This window comes from Scardinius erythrophthalmus, assembly GCF_964197995.2.
Source record: "Scardinius erythrophthalmus genome assembly, chromosome: 17".
Taxonomy (NCBI): domain Eukaryota; kingdom Metazoa; phylum Chordata; class Actinopteri; order Cypriniformes; family Leuciscidae; genus Scardinius; species Scardinius erythrophthalmus.
The window spans coordinates 34,549,025-34,567,684 of NC_138237.1; the positions used below are offsets into that span (position 1 = coordinate 34,549,025).

General features: G+C 39.9%; 2 protein-coding genes across 8 annotated transcripts in view; both read left to right on the forward strand.

Annotated features, from left to right (window-relative positions):
• The window catches only part of rbm27 (RNA binding motif protein 27), a 27,952-nt gene extending 26,362 nt beyond the window's left edge, over positions 1-1,590 (forward strand). For all 7 annotated transcript variants that reach the window (XM_081390591.1, XM_081390594.1, XM_081390592.1 and 4 more), the window contains one exon: positions 1-1,590. This exon is cut by the window's left edge and continues 476 nt beyond it. The gene's annotated coding sequence lies outside the window, so the exon portion shown is untranslated.
• Positions 1,591-16,067: 14,477 nt separating this feature from the next.
• On the forward strand, positions 16,068-17,334 carry pou4f3 (POU class 4 homeobox 3; the record flags this gene model as incomplete). Its single annotated transcript, XM_081390495.1, has 2 exons — positions 16,068-16,163; positions 16,435-17,334. 2 exons carry the CDS (start codon positions 16,068-16,070, stop codon positions 17,332-17,334), a joined length of 996 nt encoding a protein of 331 aa, XP_081246621.1.
• Positions 17,335-18,660: the final 1,326 nt, after the last annotated feature.

Here is an 18,660-nt window from a genome sequence, read left to right on the forward strand (position 1 = left end):
TTAAATGTCTAAATTGTTTCACCCATTTTTTTCCCCAGTTTAATATGATTTAACATGAAACTTCATCTGCACTTTGTGCCACTTTGGTAGTATGGATGCACTCTTTTGGCATCTCTTTCCTTTGTGAAGAAACGAAATGCCCTCATGATGTCAAATGTTTTCAAAAACAAACAAACAACAAAATGCTTTTGTATCTGCTCGCTAACGTTTAGGCAATATATGTATATCACCAGGTGGATTTTTCTTTCTTAATATTAATATGCCACTTCCTGTAAATATGGACTCTGGAAGATATATGTGGCACACTTGATTTTGGTCAGTGTGTCAGAGTGTTCATATTTATTTCCAAAACCAAAAAGAGCTTTGGATGAGGGTCCGAGAATATGATTCTTGTTAACTGAGGTAAAATATGAACAGTGGTGTTGTGAATGTATTCAAAATTGATTTACACTTCATTTACGCCTTAAATTTTATGATATAGTTTTATGAGATATGTGACTTTATTTCCCCTTTTTTGTGTATATTTTGTAAATGGTTTCAGTAATAATGACTGCTCACTTCATTATTTTAGCCGGTCGAATTAATGAATCGCTAAACGGATCGCATTCGAAAACTCTTAGAGGCTTATTTAAGTGAGGGTATGACTAAAAACCACACTCTTATAAGATTACACCATGCTTTAAAGAAGAATCTGTTGTATAGGTTTTTTTTTTTTTTTTTTTTATGCACATTTTTGACACTCCACTCATTTCAAAAGCCTGGTCCTGCAGAAATGGGTCAAAACACACCCGTTTCTGTAACCTTAAATATTACCCAATAGCATGCTGGCGTATGTATGCGTGTGTTCATTTGAAAAAAGAAAAGAAAATATGTGTATGTATGCATATATATTTTTTTAATATTCATATTTACATACTTTGCTAAAATGAAATCTAAGTTTATAGTTCCTTTTACTGAAGGACCAGTGTAAAACGTATGTATGCTGTTGATGTGACAGTAATAGCACGTTTCTTTGCCATTCGAATTTAGTGATGCACCTGTTTGCCCCGCTCTTCCCAATCGATGGTACATATTGTTTTTATAATCTCTACAATGAGTTCTCAATAACTCCGCTGTTCATTTAAGGTCTGGCAGGTCTTAATATTGGTTTTGTACACGAGTCTAGTAGAAGGACTCGGCACTGTGTGTGAATTTAAAGAATGGATTTTGCTCATTTGTATAACCGTTTTACTACACCACATTAGTACAAAGTCATACATTTAGCGTAAATAGATTTTGACTTTATTACTGTTTATAAATTTAAATATCTATGGATGTATTTTTCAGTTTTTTGTTTGTAAAATGGATTTCTAACAGTTGCATGTTTGCTAATCAATAAAGAGAATGGAATGGGGGTGAGCAAGAAGAATAACAAGAAACAAAACAAAAAAAACAACAAAAAAACGTTTTCAATTGGCCAAAAGTAAAATGATTTACAACAAACAAAAAAGGAAAAAGATGTCTCAGCAAAAAAAGAGAGAGAGAGAGTGAGAGAGAGAGAAAAAAAGGAAGAAAAAAATCATGATCCATTCCAAGAATTATTCCCCTCTGAAACAGTTGTTGTGTGTTTTATTTTCTTTGTGAATGACTTTGCTGCATAATCAAAAAAAGAAAAACGTATATTAATATTATATTTAGTGTTTCTATGAAACAGTAAGATGTTAAGGTTGGACCTGTATAATAAAAAAAAAAAGTAAGTAATTGTTAATCATGTGACAATTGAGATATAGGAAGGCAGCTTTAAAAGAGTAAGAGATGTTATTTTGCTTCTACATTAATTGTGTGCATGTAGACACTGGGGCTGGTTGTCATGTTCCTAGTGAGGTTTTGAAAGTCAATGTCTGTATATATATATAATAATTTAAAGTCTTCAATAGATAGGACATTAAATATACAGTTGTCAACATTTGAAGTGGATCCAAAATGTTAATCAAAGTTGTCCTAAGACAAAAATGGGTATTGTTCAAAATTCATGTATAACTTTGATGAAAGGTTTTGATCCACTTCAAATGTTGACTTCAGTCTATATATATATATATATATATAATGAGTAATGTAATCAGATTACTTTTTCAAGTAACTAGTAAAGTAACGCATTACTTTAAAATGTGAAAAAAAAAACTTACTTTTTCAAATAAGTAACGCAAGTACTTCTGTCCCCATATTGAGAAAAACCAGGAGTAAGTGCAGAGTCGTTGTGTGTAAACATGATGGTTATTGTAGTTCTAGACTAAATGTGAGCATTTAATCATCTCACTTGTACAACAAAGATTCAGTATTCCTCACAATCAATAAAATTAGTCAAATGGAACATCAGAAAACTGCAAACCTAAACAAATTATGCTGGATGAGCCTGAGGCTCATTTCAATTTTGGTGAAATTGAAAAAAAGTATTAAAAAAAAGTACTTTCATTTAGTTTATTTTATTTTGATGCGTGCGTTTACACACATGCTTTAGACACCAGTCATGCTGATGCCGTTGCACATATAGCATTGATGTATTACTTTGAAAGGGAACCACATTAAGCAGGCATTTGTGTGGCTATTTGAGTCAGAACTATAAAACCACTGACCTTTAGGCCTTTTCACAACTTGTCCTGTAGGTCCCCTTTATGTCTTTTACAAGAGTTTTTACATTTTAGATTGTGTTTTATTATTGTTTTTCTTATATTTTCTTAATAACTGTTCTGTTACATTGTATAGGGTTAAAAAGTCTAAAACGTATGCGCCAGAGAAACAAGCACGCAGCAATCTTTAGAACGTCTATTTGCGGTTGCTCTGGATATTTTTATGGCATTGCTGTTGAAGAATAATTAGGCCTTGCTGATGAAGTGGATTTACTTATTGTAGAGTTAACAAAAGTTATCATGAGCATTGTAATGTTTGAAGCAGATGTCATAACAAATGTAAGTAGACCGTGAAGATTTAAAAAGAGCGGTTTATTTATAAATCCGTAAGATCCTTTATCTTCATGATGTTGAAATACAATGAGTGTAGTGCAGAAAAGGGCCGGAGCTACATAAGGTCAACTCCCAGCAAGCAATTTTGCGTTTAAAATAGCCGTCCAAACACAGCCCATACATCTAGGCTAAAACAAGGCAAAATTTGGGCTGTCAGTTAAATTTTAATAGACGTCTAAACCATAGCCCAAGAATAGACTAGTCATCAATTAGATAACAAAGAAATGAAATGAGTGAAGAAAATGAAACTAGATAACTTGTAAACACTGTTTACTTTGCTTACATGATGTTATATCATACCATATATCATGTTATATCATATATCATACATCTCGCAAGTTATTTTGGCAAAAACGACATTCAAATTCATAACCAAATTCAAGGTTATTGAATTATTGAACAAATTCAACTCATATCCCACGGACCACGGAATAGCCGGACTATTTCGGGTTATATAGTTAACCTAGACGAAGAAATGACGGCTATTGCTTGCTGGGGTGTATCATTTCTGAGTCTGATCTATCTATCTCTTTTTTTTTATTTTTTTATTTTACACTAAGAAGCCAACATTATTGAGATTTTCAACAGACTATTATACAGCTTGATATGAGAAACAGTTTCAGGGTTGATATACTATTAGTAAAATGAGAGATAAACCTGATAGTTTGCCACTGATAGTTTCTGAAACAGTTGACACTAATGAATTTTATTAATAATTTGACAATTTATCAATATCAATAATAATATGTCATAAAACGAATCCATATAAAATGAGCGGTTTAGATCCTATTTCCTGAAGAGACACGATTGCTTTGTATATTATATGATGAAATTATTTAATTTAGGCTTTTTTTCACATATAAGTATTCATCAACTCACACATCAGATATGGTAAACAGAAGCTCAAGCATGTTCGCTTGACGTGTGAGAACCAATGAGGTTCATTCTCGTGTTACGCATCACGTTTGAGCTTCTGCAAGAACCAATGAGGTTCATTCTCATGTTACGCATCACGTTTGAGCTTCAGCAAGAACCAATGAGGTTCATTCTTGTTACGCAGCACGTTTGAGCCTCCGCAAGAACCAATGAGGTTCATTCTTGTGTTACGCAGCACGTTTGAGCCTCCGCAAGAACCAATGAGGTTCATTCTTGTGTTACGCAGCACGTTTGAGCTTCTGCAAAAACCAATGAGGTTCATTCTTGTGTTACGCAGCACGTTTGAGCTTCTGCAAGAACCAATGAGGTTCATTCTCGCGTTACGCATCACGTTTGAGCTTCTGCAAAAACCAATGAGGTTCATTCTTGCGTTACGCAGCACGTTTGAGCTTCTGCAAAAACCAATGAGGTTCATTCTTGTGTTACGCAGCACGTTTGAGCCTCCGCAAGAACCAGTGAGGTTCATTCTTGTGTTACGCGGCACGTTTGTGCCTCCGCAAGAACCAGTGAGGTTCATTCTTGTGTTACGCGGCACGTTTGAGCCTCCGCAAGAACCAGTGAGGTTCATTCTTGTGTTACGCGGCACGTTTGAGCCTCCGCAAGAACCAATGAGGTTCATTCTTGTGTTACGCAGCATGTTTGAGCTTCTGCAAGAACCAATGAGGTTCATTCTTGTGTTACGCAGCACGTTTGAGCCTCCGCAAGAACCAATGAGGTTCATTCTTGTGTTACGCAGCACGTTTGAGCCTCCGCAAGAACCAATGAGGTTCATTCTTGTGTTACGCAGCACGTTTGAGCTTCTGCAAGAACCAATGAGGTTTATTCTCGTGTAACACGTTTGCGCTTCCTTACCCAAACTTTCAACACAGTGTAAAAGTTAATTTGGCTTTAGTGGCTTTGACATATTCAAATGCTCATGAATAATGCACAGCCATCCCTTACTTTGGGAAGCCAAGTGAAAAACACTCAGAGTCTATTTGATTTAATGCAAGCAGTGTTGATTGCCCCTTGGGACGGCACGTCAACCACCAGCTTTACCCGCTCGTCATTTTCTCATCCCTTGCTGCTGGAGCGACAAGCACTCAGAGCTCGCTTGGAGCCTGGATACGAATGGAAATGGATGGAGCAAACACACCGATGACAACAGCGAGGTCATTCCGCAGATCAGAGCTATAATGCCTGCAGAAGAGCAAACTCCTGTCACATCTCACCAAAACCATATCAATAAAACATGCCACCTGAAATCACTGCCATGTTGTTGCCGGCTGATGACAAGCCCGCAAATACCACTGCAACCGTTAAATAATGAATCTGGGTTTTTTTTTTTTATGACAATGGGAGGCTTTAAGATGATATAGGCAGATGCACAGCTATCAGAGTAAGAGACTTGTGAAGTCACGGTGAGGTTGATCTTTCCATGCATGCAATGTGAGACCTGATGATACAGAAGCAGCATCAGTCAGGTGGTTTGGCTGTCAAGGCCCAGTGACACATAGTCACCATTTGGTTCTCATCTGTTTGGTTCGTTTAACGTGTTTGTTTGGTTCACCTACACATTATCATGACTTGGATATTCCTTTTAATTCAGAAGTTTTTTTTTTTCTGCTTTTAAAAACAATTACTTATTAGTCTGGACTGTAAGGCATTCACCAATAATAACTCAACTAACAACATTAGGATCAATGAGGAAATATTATGGGGTTAATGTCAAATATGGATGTCTGAGATGATAAACGGAAAAAAAATGACACCTGTAATTTTTGTTTTCATTTTGACTACTTATGTTTATTAAAAAGGTTTATTTAATTGCTTTAAATGTGAAATTGTGTAATCATCAATTACATATAACTGAAACATTTTACAGTAAGGTTCCATTTATTAACATTAGTTACTACAATAGTTAACATAAACTAAGAATGAAAGCATTTAACTAATTATCACGATTCTCTGTGTGTAAGCACTTTTTTATGTTCTTCTGTCTTGATGTTTTGGGTTTCAGTTCTTGTGATTGTAGTTCCTGTTTCAATTGACATCTATTTGTTTCCATAGTTACCTTTGTTTGTTACCATGTCAACTTATCACCTATCCTTCATTTAGTCCCTTGTTATTTTGTTTATTAAAATTTTAAACCCTCTGTTGTCTGTTCTTTGTCTTGTGGTAACGTTTCGTGGTGGTATATATCTCTGTTTGATTCCTAGTGTTTATTAAATGTTATTTCATTGTTCATCTGCATCAAGCCTCTTTCATTTGGATTATCATGTTAAGCCAGTACATGACATACTTTATTGTTCATTTTAAAATGTTCTATTATACGTTTTATATTTTAATATTATTTCATGGAGTAGAGCAAACCTGAACTAACAATTAATAGTAGCCTAGTTTTTAACTAATCTGAACAAAAAATAATAAATAGGTAGGCCTAAAAAATTTATTGTTCAATCTTAGTTTAGTAAGCAATAAGGTACGAGAGGCCGTGCACTTTTGTTAATAAGTCTTATTCATAATAGGCCTACAGTATGCCTTGGGTATTTTACTGGTTTTATAAAACATTGCCACAATACAAGTATTAAAACCAAAAATGTATATATTAATATGTTACTTTTTTTTAGGTAAATTCATTAAATGCCATCCTTCCGCAAAAAAATTGTTCTCAATTAGTCAGTCACGTTTGTCGTTATGTTCATACTGACATATTGGGGTCTCGCCTGGGAGCCCGATCACCTTCAAGTGGTAACTATATGAGCCAATGGATATTGGCCAGTGAGATTTGCATGCCGAGCCACTCCTAGCCAGACATACGGGTATATAAGGCCAGCTCGCACTCATTCATTCATACTTTGCTCATTCATTCATAAATGCTATCCTTCCGCAATTTTTTTTTTCCCATTTTAGACTAGACGGACTTCAGAAAAATGGCCTTCTATAAGAAGAATACAGAGCGGCTCTGTATAAGCATGGAGAATGCGGCCAGCAGCGCGGGCCAGCACAGTACATAAGCACATCACAGGGAGAATATAGAGTGGCTTCGCCGGTCTATGTATAGAGAGTAAAACCCCTAGCGCAACTGAGTGGAGAATAGGCGGCCAGCAACACGGGCCAGCACCAGTGCACAAGCACGTGATGGGGAAAATACAGAGCAGCTCTGCCGGCCTGTATAAAGAGAATCTCATCCCTTAGTGCAGCTCACCAGAAAAGCTAGTAGTACACGAGTCTGCACATGAACGACTGGGCAGAACATACATATCACTTAAACTGACACCAGTTTAGCCTGCAAGGCGGGAACTTCCAGGTTATAGAATCTCACGAATGTAGAGGGGGAGGCCCAGCCTGCCGCCATACAAATGTCGTGATTAGATATCCCGCTGGACCAAGCCCACGATGAGGCCATGCCTCTAGTGTAATGGGCTCTGATGCCCATAGGGCACTGCAGGTGTTTGGACGCATAAGCTGCTGCAATAGCGTCCACTATCCATCTGGACAGGCTCTGTTTCGAGGCGGCGAGACCCCTGGTGCGCCCACCAAACGAAACAAAGAGCTGCTCAGAACGCCTAAAGGCGGTGGAGCATGTGATGTAAACTCTCAGCGCCCTGACGGGGCATAAAAGGGTTATCACTGTCCTCACTATCGGATGCTGGCAGAGCCAACAGGGAGATGATCTGCGCCCTGAAAGGAGTGCCAATCGCTTTGGGGACGTACCCGTGTCTCGGTTTGAGGATGACTTTGGAGTCATTTGGTCCGAACTCGAGACATGTGTCGAGACATGCATTTAGAGAACACTGACCATTTGGCCTTCTCGTGGAAGGAGCTCTAGACTGCGTTATCGTGTTTGAGAGAACACTGACCATTTGGCCTTCTCGTGGAAGGAGCTCTAGACTGCGTTATCGTGTTTACGACCCCTTCTGGCAAATCAACGGTTATCTGTTGATTATCCACGCATGCAGAGACAGCGCTCTGGATGGGGATGCCAGATTGATCCACCGGCTTGAGAGAGAAGATCTTTCCTCACCGGGATCGGCCATGGGGCTGAGTGCGGCAGTCTCACTAGCTCTGGGTACCAGATTTGGTTCTCCCATCGCGGGGCTATGAGGAGCACTGAGTGGCGCGTTTCCCTGATCATCTTGATTACCTGTGGTAACAGTGAGATCGGAGGGAAAGCATACAGTGGGCGGCTGGGCCAGGTTTGGGCCAGCGCGTCCTCGCTCTTTGAGAAAAACGTCGGGCAGTGAGCGTTGTCATTTGACGCAAAAAGGCCGACTTCCGCCCTGCCGAACAGGCGCCACAGTAGCTGGACTGTCTGGGGGTGCAGGGACCATTCTCCCGGGGGAATGTTGTCTCTGGACAGTCTGTCTGGGCCGACATTCAGGTGGTCCGGCACGTGCGCTGCTCCCAGCGAGCGCAACGAGTGATGAGCCCACACGAGAAGGCGTTCTGTCAGTTTGCAGAGATTCCTGGATCTGACACCGCCCTGTCGGTTCACATAGGACACCACGGACATGTTGTCCAAGCGGACTAGCACATGGTGATCCCGAATGAGTGGGAGGAAGCGCTTGAGCGCGTTCTCGACCGCCATCATCTCCAAACAGTTTATGTGGAGGCATTTCTCCTGGTCTGACCACAGGCCAAAGACCGGTTTGCCCTCAAAAAGAGCACCCCAACCTAAGTTGGATGCGTCCGTCGAGATAACTTTTCGGTACGGGACAGCTCCCATCTTCACTCCCCGCTGGTACCAGTCGGCCGCTAACCAGGGTCTCAGTGCTGAAAAGCAGCTCTGAGTCACTCTGATTCATATGCCGCTGGATGCCCAGGCTCGGTGAGGCACTCGAGTGTTCAACCAGCGTTGTAGCGGGCGCATACGCAGTAGACCCAGCTGAAGCACTGCTGCAGCTGATGCAACACAACCCAGCATCCTCTGAAATGTTTTTAGAGGTGCGGCGCTGCCCAACTGGAAAGACGCGGCCAGGCGTTGGATACGGCGCGCGCGCTGTGTCGACAGCTGGGCCGTCATTGCCACAGAGTCCAGTTCCAAACCCAGAAAAGAGGTTGACTGACTGGGCAGTAATGAGCTCTTGGACCAGTTGACCGTGAGACCCAGGCTTTCCAGGTGGCTAAGAAGCACTGTTCTGTGAGAGATAAGTTCTTCCTCTGACTGTGCTAAAATCAGCCAATCGTCCAAATAGTTCAAAATCCGCATGCCCTGACCTCTCAGGGGAGCGAGAGCCGTGTCCATGCACTTCGTGAATGTAAGGGGTGCTAAAGACAGGCCGAACGGCAGGACGGTGTACTGAAATACCCGACCGTCGAAGGTGAATCTCAAGAATGGCCTGTGACGGGGTATTATCTGGATCTGAAAGTAAGCGTCTTTCAGATCGAGGGAGATAAACCAGTCCCTCGGGCGAATCTGCGCGAGGATCTGTCTGGTTGTGAGCATTTTGAACGGTCTTTTCATAAGAGCTTTGTTCAAATATCTCAGATCTAAAATCGGTCTGAGAGCTCCGTCCTTCTTGGGCACGAGGAAGTAACGGCTGTAAAAGCCTGACTCGCTCAGAGAAGGAGGTACCGGTTCTATGGCCCCTTTGCACAGAAGTTTCGCTATTCCTGCACGAAGTAGGTGTGCTACTTCCCCATTCACTCTCGTCTCGGTTCGCGCTCGAAAGCGTGGGGGACGGCGAGCGAACTGCAATGAATAGCCCTCTCTTACTGTGCTCAGCACCCACCCATTCTGACGCACATGGAATAGCTTCCCACACTTTCTCATGTACGGCTAGGGGCAGAATGGCCTCCGGGCTCCGATTGCCGCATTCCGCGGGCTCGAGAACCTGATTCGGAGGCGCGGGCCCAGTGCGCACGCTCTCGGTGCTTGAATACGGCGGCTCGCAGACAACGATGGCTGGCCGTTTTATGCACAATGTCCCGGAGGAAGTTTCATGGTGTTTTTTCCCTATTCACCTGGGTTTTTCCCGTCTTAGAATTTAGAGAACAAATGCTTAATTTGCATAAAAAAATGAAATCTCAGACAACTTGCAATGGTGTTTTTCTTAGTTATTATGTAATATGGAATACATCACATATCATATATACACTGGGAACATTTAAGAGTGATATTGATTGAATATGTATGTCGGCCTTAAAAATGACACAAATAATGCTTAATTTCACTTAGTTGGTATTTTGCATATATATATACATAAAAAAGGCAGTGAGCCTCCATTATATATCCTGTCTCTAAAGACAGTGCTCGTGACTGCACTTGCTTCCTTCAAGAGGGTGGTGGGCCTGCAGTTGTTTTTGGTCAGCGAATAATGTCTAGAGTTCGGGCCGGCCCTGTCTCACGTGATCCTGAGGCTCCGGCCCGGATATGTGCTCAAAGTTCCCACCACTCCCTTTAGGGACCAGGCGGTGAACTTGCAAGTGCTGCCCATGTAGGAGGCAGACCCAGCCCTTGCGTTGCTATGTCCCGTTCGCACACTGCGAGTTTACATGGACCACACACAGAGTTTCAGAAGCTCTGAGCAGTTCTTTGTCTGCTTTGGAGGTCAGCAGAAGGGAAAGGCTGTCTCCAAGCAGAGGTTGGCCCACTGGATAGTGGAGGCAAATCACCTTGGCGTACCAGTCTCAAGGCTAGCCATGCCCCCCTGCAGAGCTGCGGGCTGGGTGACACCTAACGCCTTTGAGAGATTCTACAATCTCCATGTTAAGCTGGTTTCTTCCTGTGTGTTGGGTAAGAACAGGTAATGTGCAGGAAAACTGGCTCTGTGTCTCGCTTGCAGCGCCATTCCCTTTTAGTGGGGGGATCCGAGAGCCTACTTTGCTCTTCCAAGTGAGTTCCCCACTTGGCGAACCCTGAGTTGAGTTCCTTCAGCATCCTTTCTGCAGTCAAACACAGTAGAGGCGTCTGACGCCAGGCCCAGCGCTTGTATGTATGCGTGGCCGGTCAGCCCTTGAACTGGGCTAGATGCCCATATGCTGTGATTTCCCCTTGGTAATCCCATGTGTTTACTTCCATGGTACGGTTTCCCTGTTGGTAAACCCTTGTCTTTCCCTGGGAAGTTTCTGCTCTGCCCTGTCTCTGCATTGGTAGTAGCTCCATCCCTGGCTAGGCAGGACCTACAACAGAGATCTTCCATATGTAGCATTGCTCCACAGGTCCATCCATATTTGTTTCCACCACACATTACCTCCCTTCAGCAGGGTCTGGCCTCCGTAGTGTCCCTCTCAATTAGACTAGGCACGCTTCCCCAGCATTAACAACACTGGCAATGGCTGGAAAATATGGGAATTGAGAACCGAAGCACTCTTCCCTGTGAAATATCACGATAAGAGAAACTGAAGCTATGACAGCCTTGAGAGTAAGCCCTGTCCCTTCTATCCCGTTGGTATGAAGGTCTACTCTACTTGGGCTTACATGGGGTGCTGGGTAGGTTACGACTTTGTGAGGGTTCAGTGGCCATGGTGCCTTCCATAGGGAGACCAATACGTCAATATTGACGAAGCGTCGAATGTAGGAACATCTCGGTTACTGATAGTTCCCTGAAAGTGGAAAATCTAGTTTTTTATTTTATTTTATTTTATTTTTACATCATTACATTGGAGAATAAGGAACAAATGGAGAGGGGGGATTTTATGATATGTCCTAGGAGCTATGAAGATCATATAGACCTATGGTCTATGAAGAGGACACCAGGACTTACTTAATGAGAAAATGAAAACAAGACTCTAAACAAAACAATATTTTCAGGCCTTTGACAGCTCCTGGAAACTTCCACCTGAACCAAACTATAGTATGCACAAAGACTTTTACAATGATTCTCAACTATGGTATGAAAGATATTAGAGAATGATTTGATATACTATTTTACTTTACAACATATATGTGTAAACATGGCCAAAAATGTTTTTCCCCATTATATAAAATGTATCTATTCATTGTTTCTAATTTGCATATTACTGTGTTCTTTGGGCAACATGTAATGAAAAAGTAAGTAGCCATAAAAATAAGAGTAATAACTTGCCAACATTTAGCTCATATTTCATAGAAATATTGATGTATTATTTCTTCTCTATTCACTTATTATGTCTCCTAAAATGCCTGATTAACATGCAGTAAGTCCTAGTGTCCTTCAGAGTGGACATGAATGAAACAGATGCATGTCTCATAACAGAAAGTCATATTCTGATTTGAACTAAAGTTGTCTTGAGATGTTAATTTACTACAACAATGTGAAAACAAGTCAGATTTAAAATGACAAAATATGATCATATTCCCATAAGAGTGCTAAATTTAGTAATTCAGTCAATGTCAGTCATATTTAAAGACCAAGGAGAGAGAATTACCATGGTGAAACCTCCAAACATTTGGGATATCTGAAAATCCCTGAATGTGCTCTTTACAAGACATCCAGACTTAAAACGTTGTCTTATATGGTCTCAAAGAAATTTGTTTAAATATAATGTACAGAGGAAAAAAACTCCATTGCTGGGTCTCAGGAAGACAGGTCTCTTAAAATTAAAGGTGAATGATGCAACATAACGCCAGCAAGGGTTGCTCATAATTCGTTCCGTAAATAATAACCAGTTAATTTAGCTGAAATGCATAATACGTGGAACTATATTGATGGTTTATGTTGGTGCAGGACCGTTGGGTGAAGTGGTCATAGCCATGCTTTATCATAAAACACAGCTATTGACCAATCAGGATCAAGGTCTGGAACTAACCATTTTATTATGTTAGTTAATGCATTAACTTACATTAAATAATGAAACCTTATTGTAGTTAACAAAATAATATTATTAAGCAATTAAATATAAACATTTCCTTGTAATCATCGCAATAATTACTTTTAAATGTAACAAGTATTTTTTACAATGTGCATTTAAATGGAACAAACAGTGCTGATTACATGTAATCTGGATTATGTAATGAGATTCCAAAAATTAAGTACTTGTAATTATATTATATTATATTATATTATATGTGTTAAAATACTTTTTAATTATTGATTACATGATTACATGTTATTCTCACCATGGCAGTAAATGATTCATAATTAATTGATTCTTTTTTATCTTTTACATTTTCCTTTCTATTACAGTCTACTGCTTATATATGTTCAGAAGGTCTTCCAGATTTGTGGAATTGCACACACTGACCAGACTAGTCTTGAGCCGATCACCGATAACTGAGACACACACAGCATTTGACCACTGGATTGGCACATATCATTTCACATTTAATAGGAGTTTTCTCAACATTGCAACTTCAGAGAAATCATTGGTTGTTTAATATATATATATATATATATATATATATATATATATATATATATATATATATATATATATATATATATATATATATATATTTGCTGTGATAAGATGTCCCATATAGAATATCTTTAAATATTAATCATATTTTAAAACATAACTGTACTACAAAACTAAGCTATTACTTTTAAAGAAATAATAATTTGATTTCCCCAACCCCCCAAAATTAAATTATTAATACTACACCATATTTTACAAACGTAGCGTACTATTTGTCTTGAAAAATAATAAAACCCGTAATTGTGGACATTACTCCCACTAAACCTATAGGCAAATCTCAAGATCCCTGAAAAAGCAACAGGTTTAAACCTGTATGTATATAATTTTTGATATTTAGAGTATCAAAGAAGTTTTTGAACACAAATAAAAAAGAACCACATGACAGATTAAACAATAAATTCAATTTATTTTGACACTCAATTCAAGATTACACAAACACTATGGAAAAAGTAACTGTTCATGTAAATCAAGATGAAGCGATGGGCTATGAATGGGGCATTTTTAGGTTATGCTTGTAAAATATTCATGACTTGAAACTTTATCTTGCAAAGATAGGGACATGACTTTATCATAAAAGGTATCATAAGCAAGATTAGAGAATATCATGACACAGTTGGCACAACAAGACTGTTGACAATTTTGCCAAGACTTTAAAAAAAGTATGCATTGTTAATCTGCGTAATGAATGAGAAAATGCCAGAGAGGTAATGGATGCCCGCCACATAGCAGATGAATAATTGAGCGTCTGGGGGAACAGGAGAGGTGGATGAGATCGGATGGTGCATCTGTGTCACTGCACTGCCTGGCTTCTCTTCGCCACGTCACCCAGACACAGAAGAAGAACAGGTGTTTACTTCCAGTGGCCAACTGCAATGCCATTCATTTATTCACCAAACCAATATGAGCTGGGGAATTCAGTGGTGCTCATATAAAATGACTTCCTAAGATTTTTTTTTTTTTTTTTTTGCTTGTCCAATTTTTTCTTTAATTAAATTTTCTTTTAATATTGAGTTTGCAAATCATTGGTTTGACTTTGGTATCAACCGGACAACAGCTAGCTTCATGAATCTCTATGTTGAATAGAGCAGTTAAAGTGTTTTTGTCCTACTCTTATTGTTCAGGCGGTTGACAGGGCAGGTGAAAGCAGCTCTCAAACGCCACAGCTGATGAAGATTAGGGGTCAGCCAAGGTGAAAGTTCCTGCCATCGACTGCGAGCATCAACTTTCCTCAAGCTGATGTGATCATATGGAGATTTTCTTTAAAAATATACATTTTTATAGGGGAATATATATATAGTCATGCTCATTATTTTAACACAATAAGGGATCATACAAAATGCATATTTTTTGTTTAGTACTGTCCTGAATAAGATATTGTATATAAAATATGTTTACATATAATGCTGGATTTATAAAAATGACCCCATTCAAAAGTTTACATACCCTTGATTCTTAAAACTGTGTACTGTTACCCAGATGATCTATGTTTTTTTTTTTTTTTTGTGATGGTTGTTCTTGAATCCGTTGTTTGTTCTAAGCTGTTAAACTGCCCAATGTTCTTCAGAAAAACCCTTCAGGTCCTGCAACTTCTTCAGTTTTCCAGCATTTGTTTTGAATATTTCAGTGACTGTATGATATTGAGATCCATCTTTTCACACTGAGGACAACTGAGGGACTCAAACACAACTATTAAAAAGGTTCAAATATTCACTGATGGAGGAAACAAATGCATTAAGAGCCGGGGGGTGAACACTTTTGAATAGGATGAAAATATCCAAATGAAATACAATATAATTTGATCTTCAAATTCAAAAAGTTTTCACCTCTCGGCTCTTAATGCATCATGTTTCATATAGCATTTTACTAATACACTCAATATCCTACACAGCATAGGGCTATTTCTAATGACATTACAATAATTAGAAATAATGTAAGTTAAATTATCGGACTTCCTGCACATTAAAATAGACAAAAATGTTCTTTGATTATCCATTGCATTTGATGTATTGTGAAATTATATAAGTCAGGAGATACAATATTGACAATACAAAACCAAGAATGACCTAATTATTATTTATTTATAATAAATTACATTTATTATTAAATTTGTTGAACTAAGTTTAAGAACAAACTGTGTACATCTGGTTTTCCAAAACGAAACATTAATGTTATAAAATGAACACTTAAAAAAAAAACTACTGTTTTCCGCAATGAATAATAATAATAATGATTATCAATAACATTTTATTATTAATTCCATTTACGTTTTAAACAAAGTACATTAACATGAAATGAAAATAAATTACAATATATTAGGCTATTTCATGTCAAATAAATAGGAAAAAAATAGAATAATTGTAAACACATTAAATAAGATAAAATAATTATTATTAATAGTTAGTTGTGTCATAAAAATATATATATAATAATAATCCCTTCGCTGATGAGTTCAATTATTGAAATACTGGCTAACATTTTGCATGTGGTAAGTAGGCTATCCTACAGAAGCTTACGCTTTCCCGACTCGCATCTTGTAAGTTGAATAGAGGAACAGGTGGAGGCGGGAGGGCGGTGTGAGGAGTGTGTGTGTGTGTGTGTGTGTGTGTGTGTGTGTGTGTGTGTGTGTGTGTGTGTGTGTGTGTGTGTGTGTGTGTGTGTGTGTGTGTGTGTGTGTGTGTGTGTGTGTGTGTGTGTGTGTGTGTGTAGCCCGGGAGGCGCTGCCAATGGAAACCGCACACAAGAGGAGCGTCGAGCCAGAGCGCCGCGTCGCCTCCATGTCAGGTCCACTCACCTGCAAGGTGCGCACCGAAGATGATGGCCATGAACGGCAAGCAGCACTTCTCCATGCACCCTGCGCTGCACCCGAGCTCCGAGGGCATGCGGCGGGTGTGTCTACCTGCCCCGCAGGTACGTCTCGCGCTAAACTCCTCGTATTGTCTCCATTCTGTCACTTTGAGGTGTTTTGAGTTGCTCCAGCTTCCATCCCTCCCTCCCCAGCCTCTCCTTTCTTTCCCTCTGACTCCCTCTCTCCCTCACCCACATGCCTATCCAAGCAAAGCTGCTGCTTTCATATTAATTTTTATGACCTGTGCTTTTGAGGAGGGTGCTTGGGAATGTTCTTTAATCCAGAGTTGACACAATTCCCCACTGACTTCCATGTGCGCGCTCTTCCCTGCAGCTCCAGGGCAATATATTCAGCGGCTTTGATGAGAGTCTGCTGGCCCGCGCTGAAGCTCTGGCAGCGGCTGACCTGGTGTCTCACAGTCACGGCAAGAGTCACCCTTTCAAGACGGACGTCACCTACCATACCATGAGCAGCGTGCCCTGCACCTCTTCTTCGTCCACAGTGCCCATATCCCACCCGTCATCCAACCTGCCCTCGCACCACCACCACCACCACCTCAGCCACCAGACCCTGGAGGGGGATCTGCTTGACCACATTTCCTCGAGTTTATCGGTCAGCGGCATGGGTGCGCCGCCGGAGATGAGCACTCAAGCCCACCAGCACCACCTGCAAATGGGTCACTTACACCAAGCCATGGCCATGGGCCACCCGCACGCCCTGTCGGTCCACAACGGGATGGCGTGCGTCAACGACGTGGAGTCCGATCCCAGAGAGCTGGAGGCGTTCGCGGAGAGGTTCAAGCAGCGGAGGATAAAGCTCGGAGTGACCCAGGCTGATGTGGGCTCTGCCCTCGCCAACCTCAAGATACCGGGGGTCGGCTCGCTGAGCCAGAGCACCATCTGCAGGTTCGAGTCCCTAACGCTTTCCCACAACAACATGATCGCCCTCAAACCCGTTCTCCAAGCCTGGCTGGAGGAGGCTGAAGCGGCTTACCGGGAGAAAAACGGGAAACCGGACCTTTTTAACGGGAACGAGAGGAAACGAAAGCGAACGACCATCGCGGCTCCGGAGAAGCGATCGCTCGAGGCGTATTTCGCCATCCAACCGCGACCGTCGTCGGAGAAAATCGCGGCAATCGCGGAGAAGTTGGATCTAAAGAAGAACGTGGTTCGGGTTTGGTTCTGCAATCAAAGGCAAAAACAGAAACGGATGAAATATTCAGCAGTGCACTAATGCTGTTAGAGCAAAGGAGACATTTTAGGAACACCACAGGGATCTAAATTTCTTCTTTTAAGCATTGTAAGCCTATAAAGACATTTCATATTGCCTCCAATTGATGTAACCAGTGTGCGAATTATTCCATGGGGTCTGTAAAAGTTCGACTCCCCCCCAAGTCAAAACACAAGGTTTCTGTGTAAAGTATCTGTATTTTTACGTTTCACTTTAACCTCAAAAGTTAGTCCTTTTGGTTTGTGCGAGGTCGAGAAACCTCAACCCGAAAGTTTGTGACAGAAATGTTTCATTCCACCGAAGGCCATTGAATAATTCGCACACCTTTTAAACAAACTTGAAAGTATATTGATTTATCTGTGATCACAGCTTACATTACAGAGTTCATGTTACTTTATATTTAGCTATATACGAGCAAGTAAAACTAATGAAAAACATCGAGCACTTAATGTGTAATTATTTTATGAAGCTGATTGTGATTACACGCCGTTATGTTTATAAAGCAACATGCACTGTGTAACATGGGCATCGTAATGTATTTTTTATTTTTTATTTTAGTAACAAAATAAATATTAATTTACCACTGCATTATAAAGCAATACTGTTTAATCATTAAAAGCTTTAATCTGAAATGATCAAACTCTGAATACATTTATAGGAGACTAACTGAACGGCTACTAAAAAAACTTTGTTTCAGTATTATCACACGTGAAATTATATTTTGAAGTGTGTAGGCTACGTGTGTTTTTGTATGTATTTAAAGACTTATTTATATTACAATACAATTTGCGCACAAGTTACGATAGTAGGCTGTCACACGAAATGCCCATTGAAATTTGTGTATAGCGTTTGTAATATTCGTTTGAATGTCTTGTCAGATGTGACTGCATACATGGTGGAAATCACGTTCTCACAAAATGTCACTAAATATATATTTTATATTTATATTTTTCGATCATCAGTCGAAGTGATCCTAATATGCAAAAACTGATGGTGTAAAGAATGCTGCTATTTGATTTGCATTAATGTAGCCACTGCAATCACTCTCACTTTAAACTCCACTTTACAAAATGTGTGACTTTGAAGTATGTTATTTAATAAATTGTTGATTTTTTTTTCAAAACCTCTGTGGACTTTTTTTATTATTATTTTAATTACACATATATACAAAAACAAAACAAACAAAAAAACAGGACAACGTGTCTCGTATCACGTCATAGGAGAAAAAAAAATAATAGGCTACTGTATTTTTTATATCTATAAATATATGCGCCATTTTCATCTTACATAAACAATATACAACGAAAGCAACTCGCATCAAAATCCTTG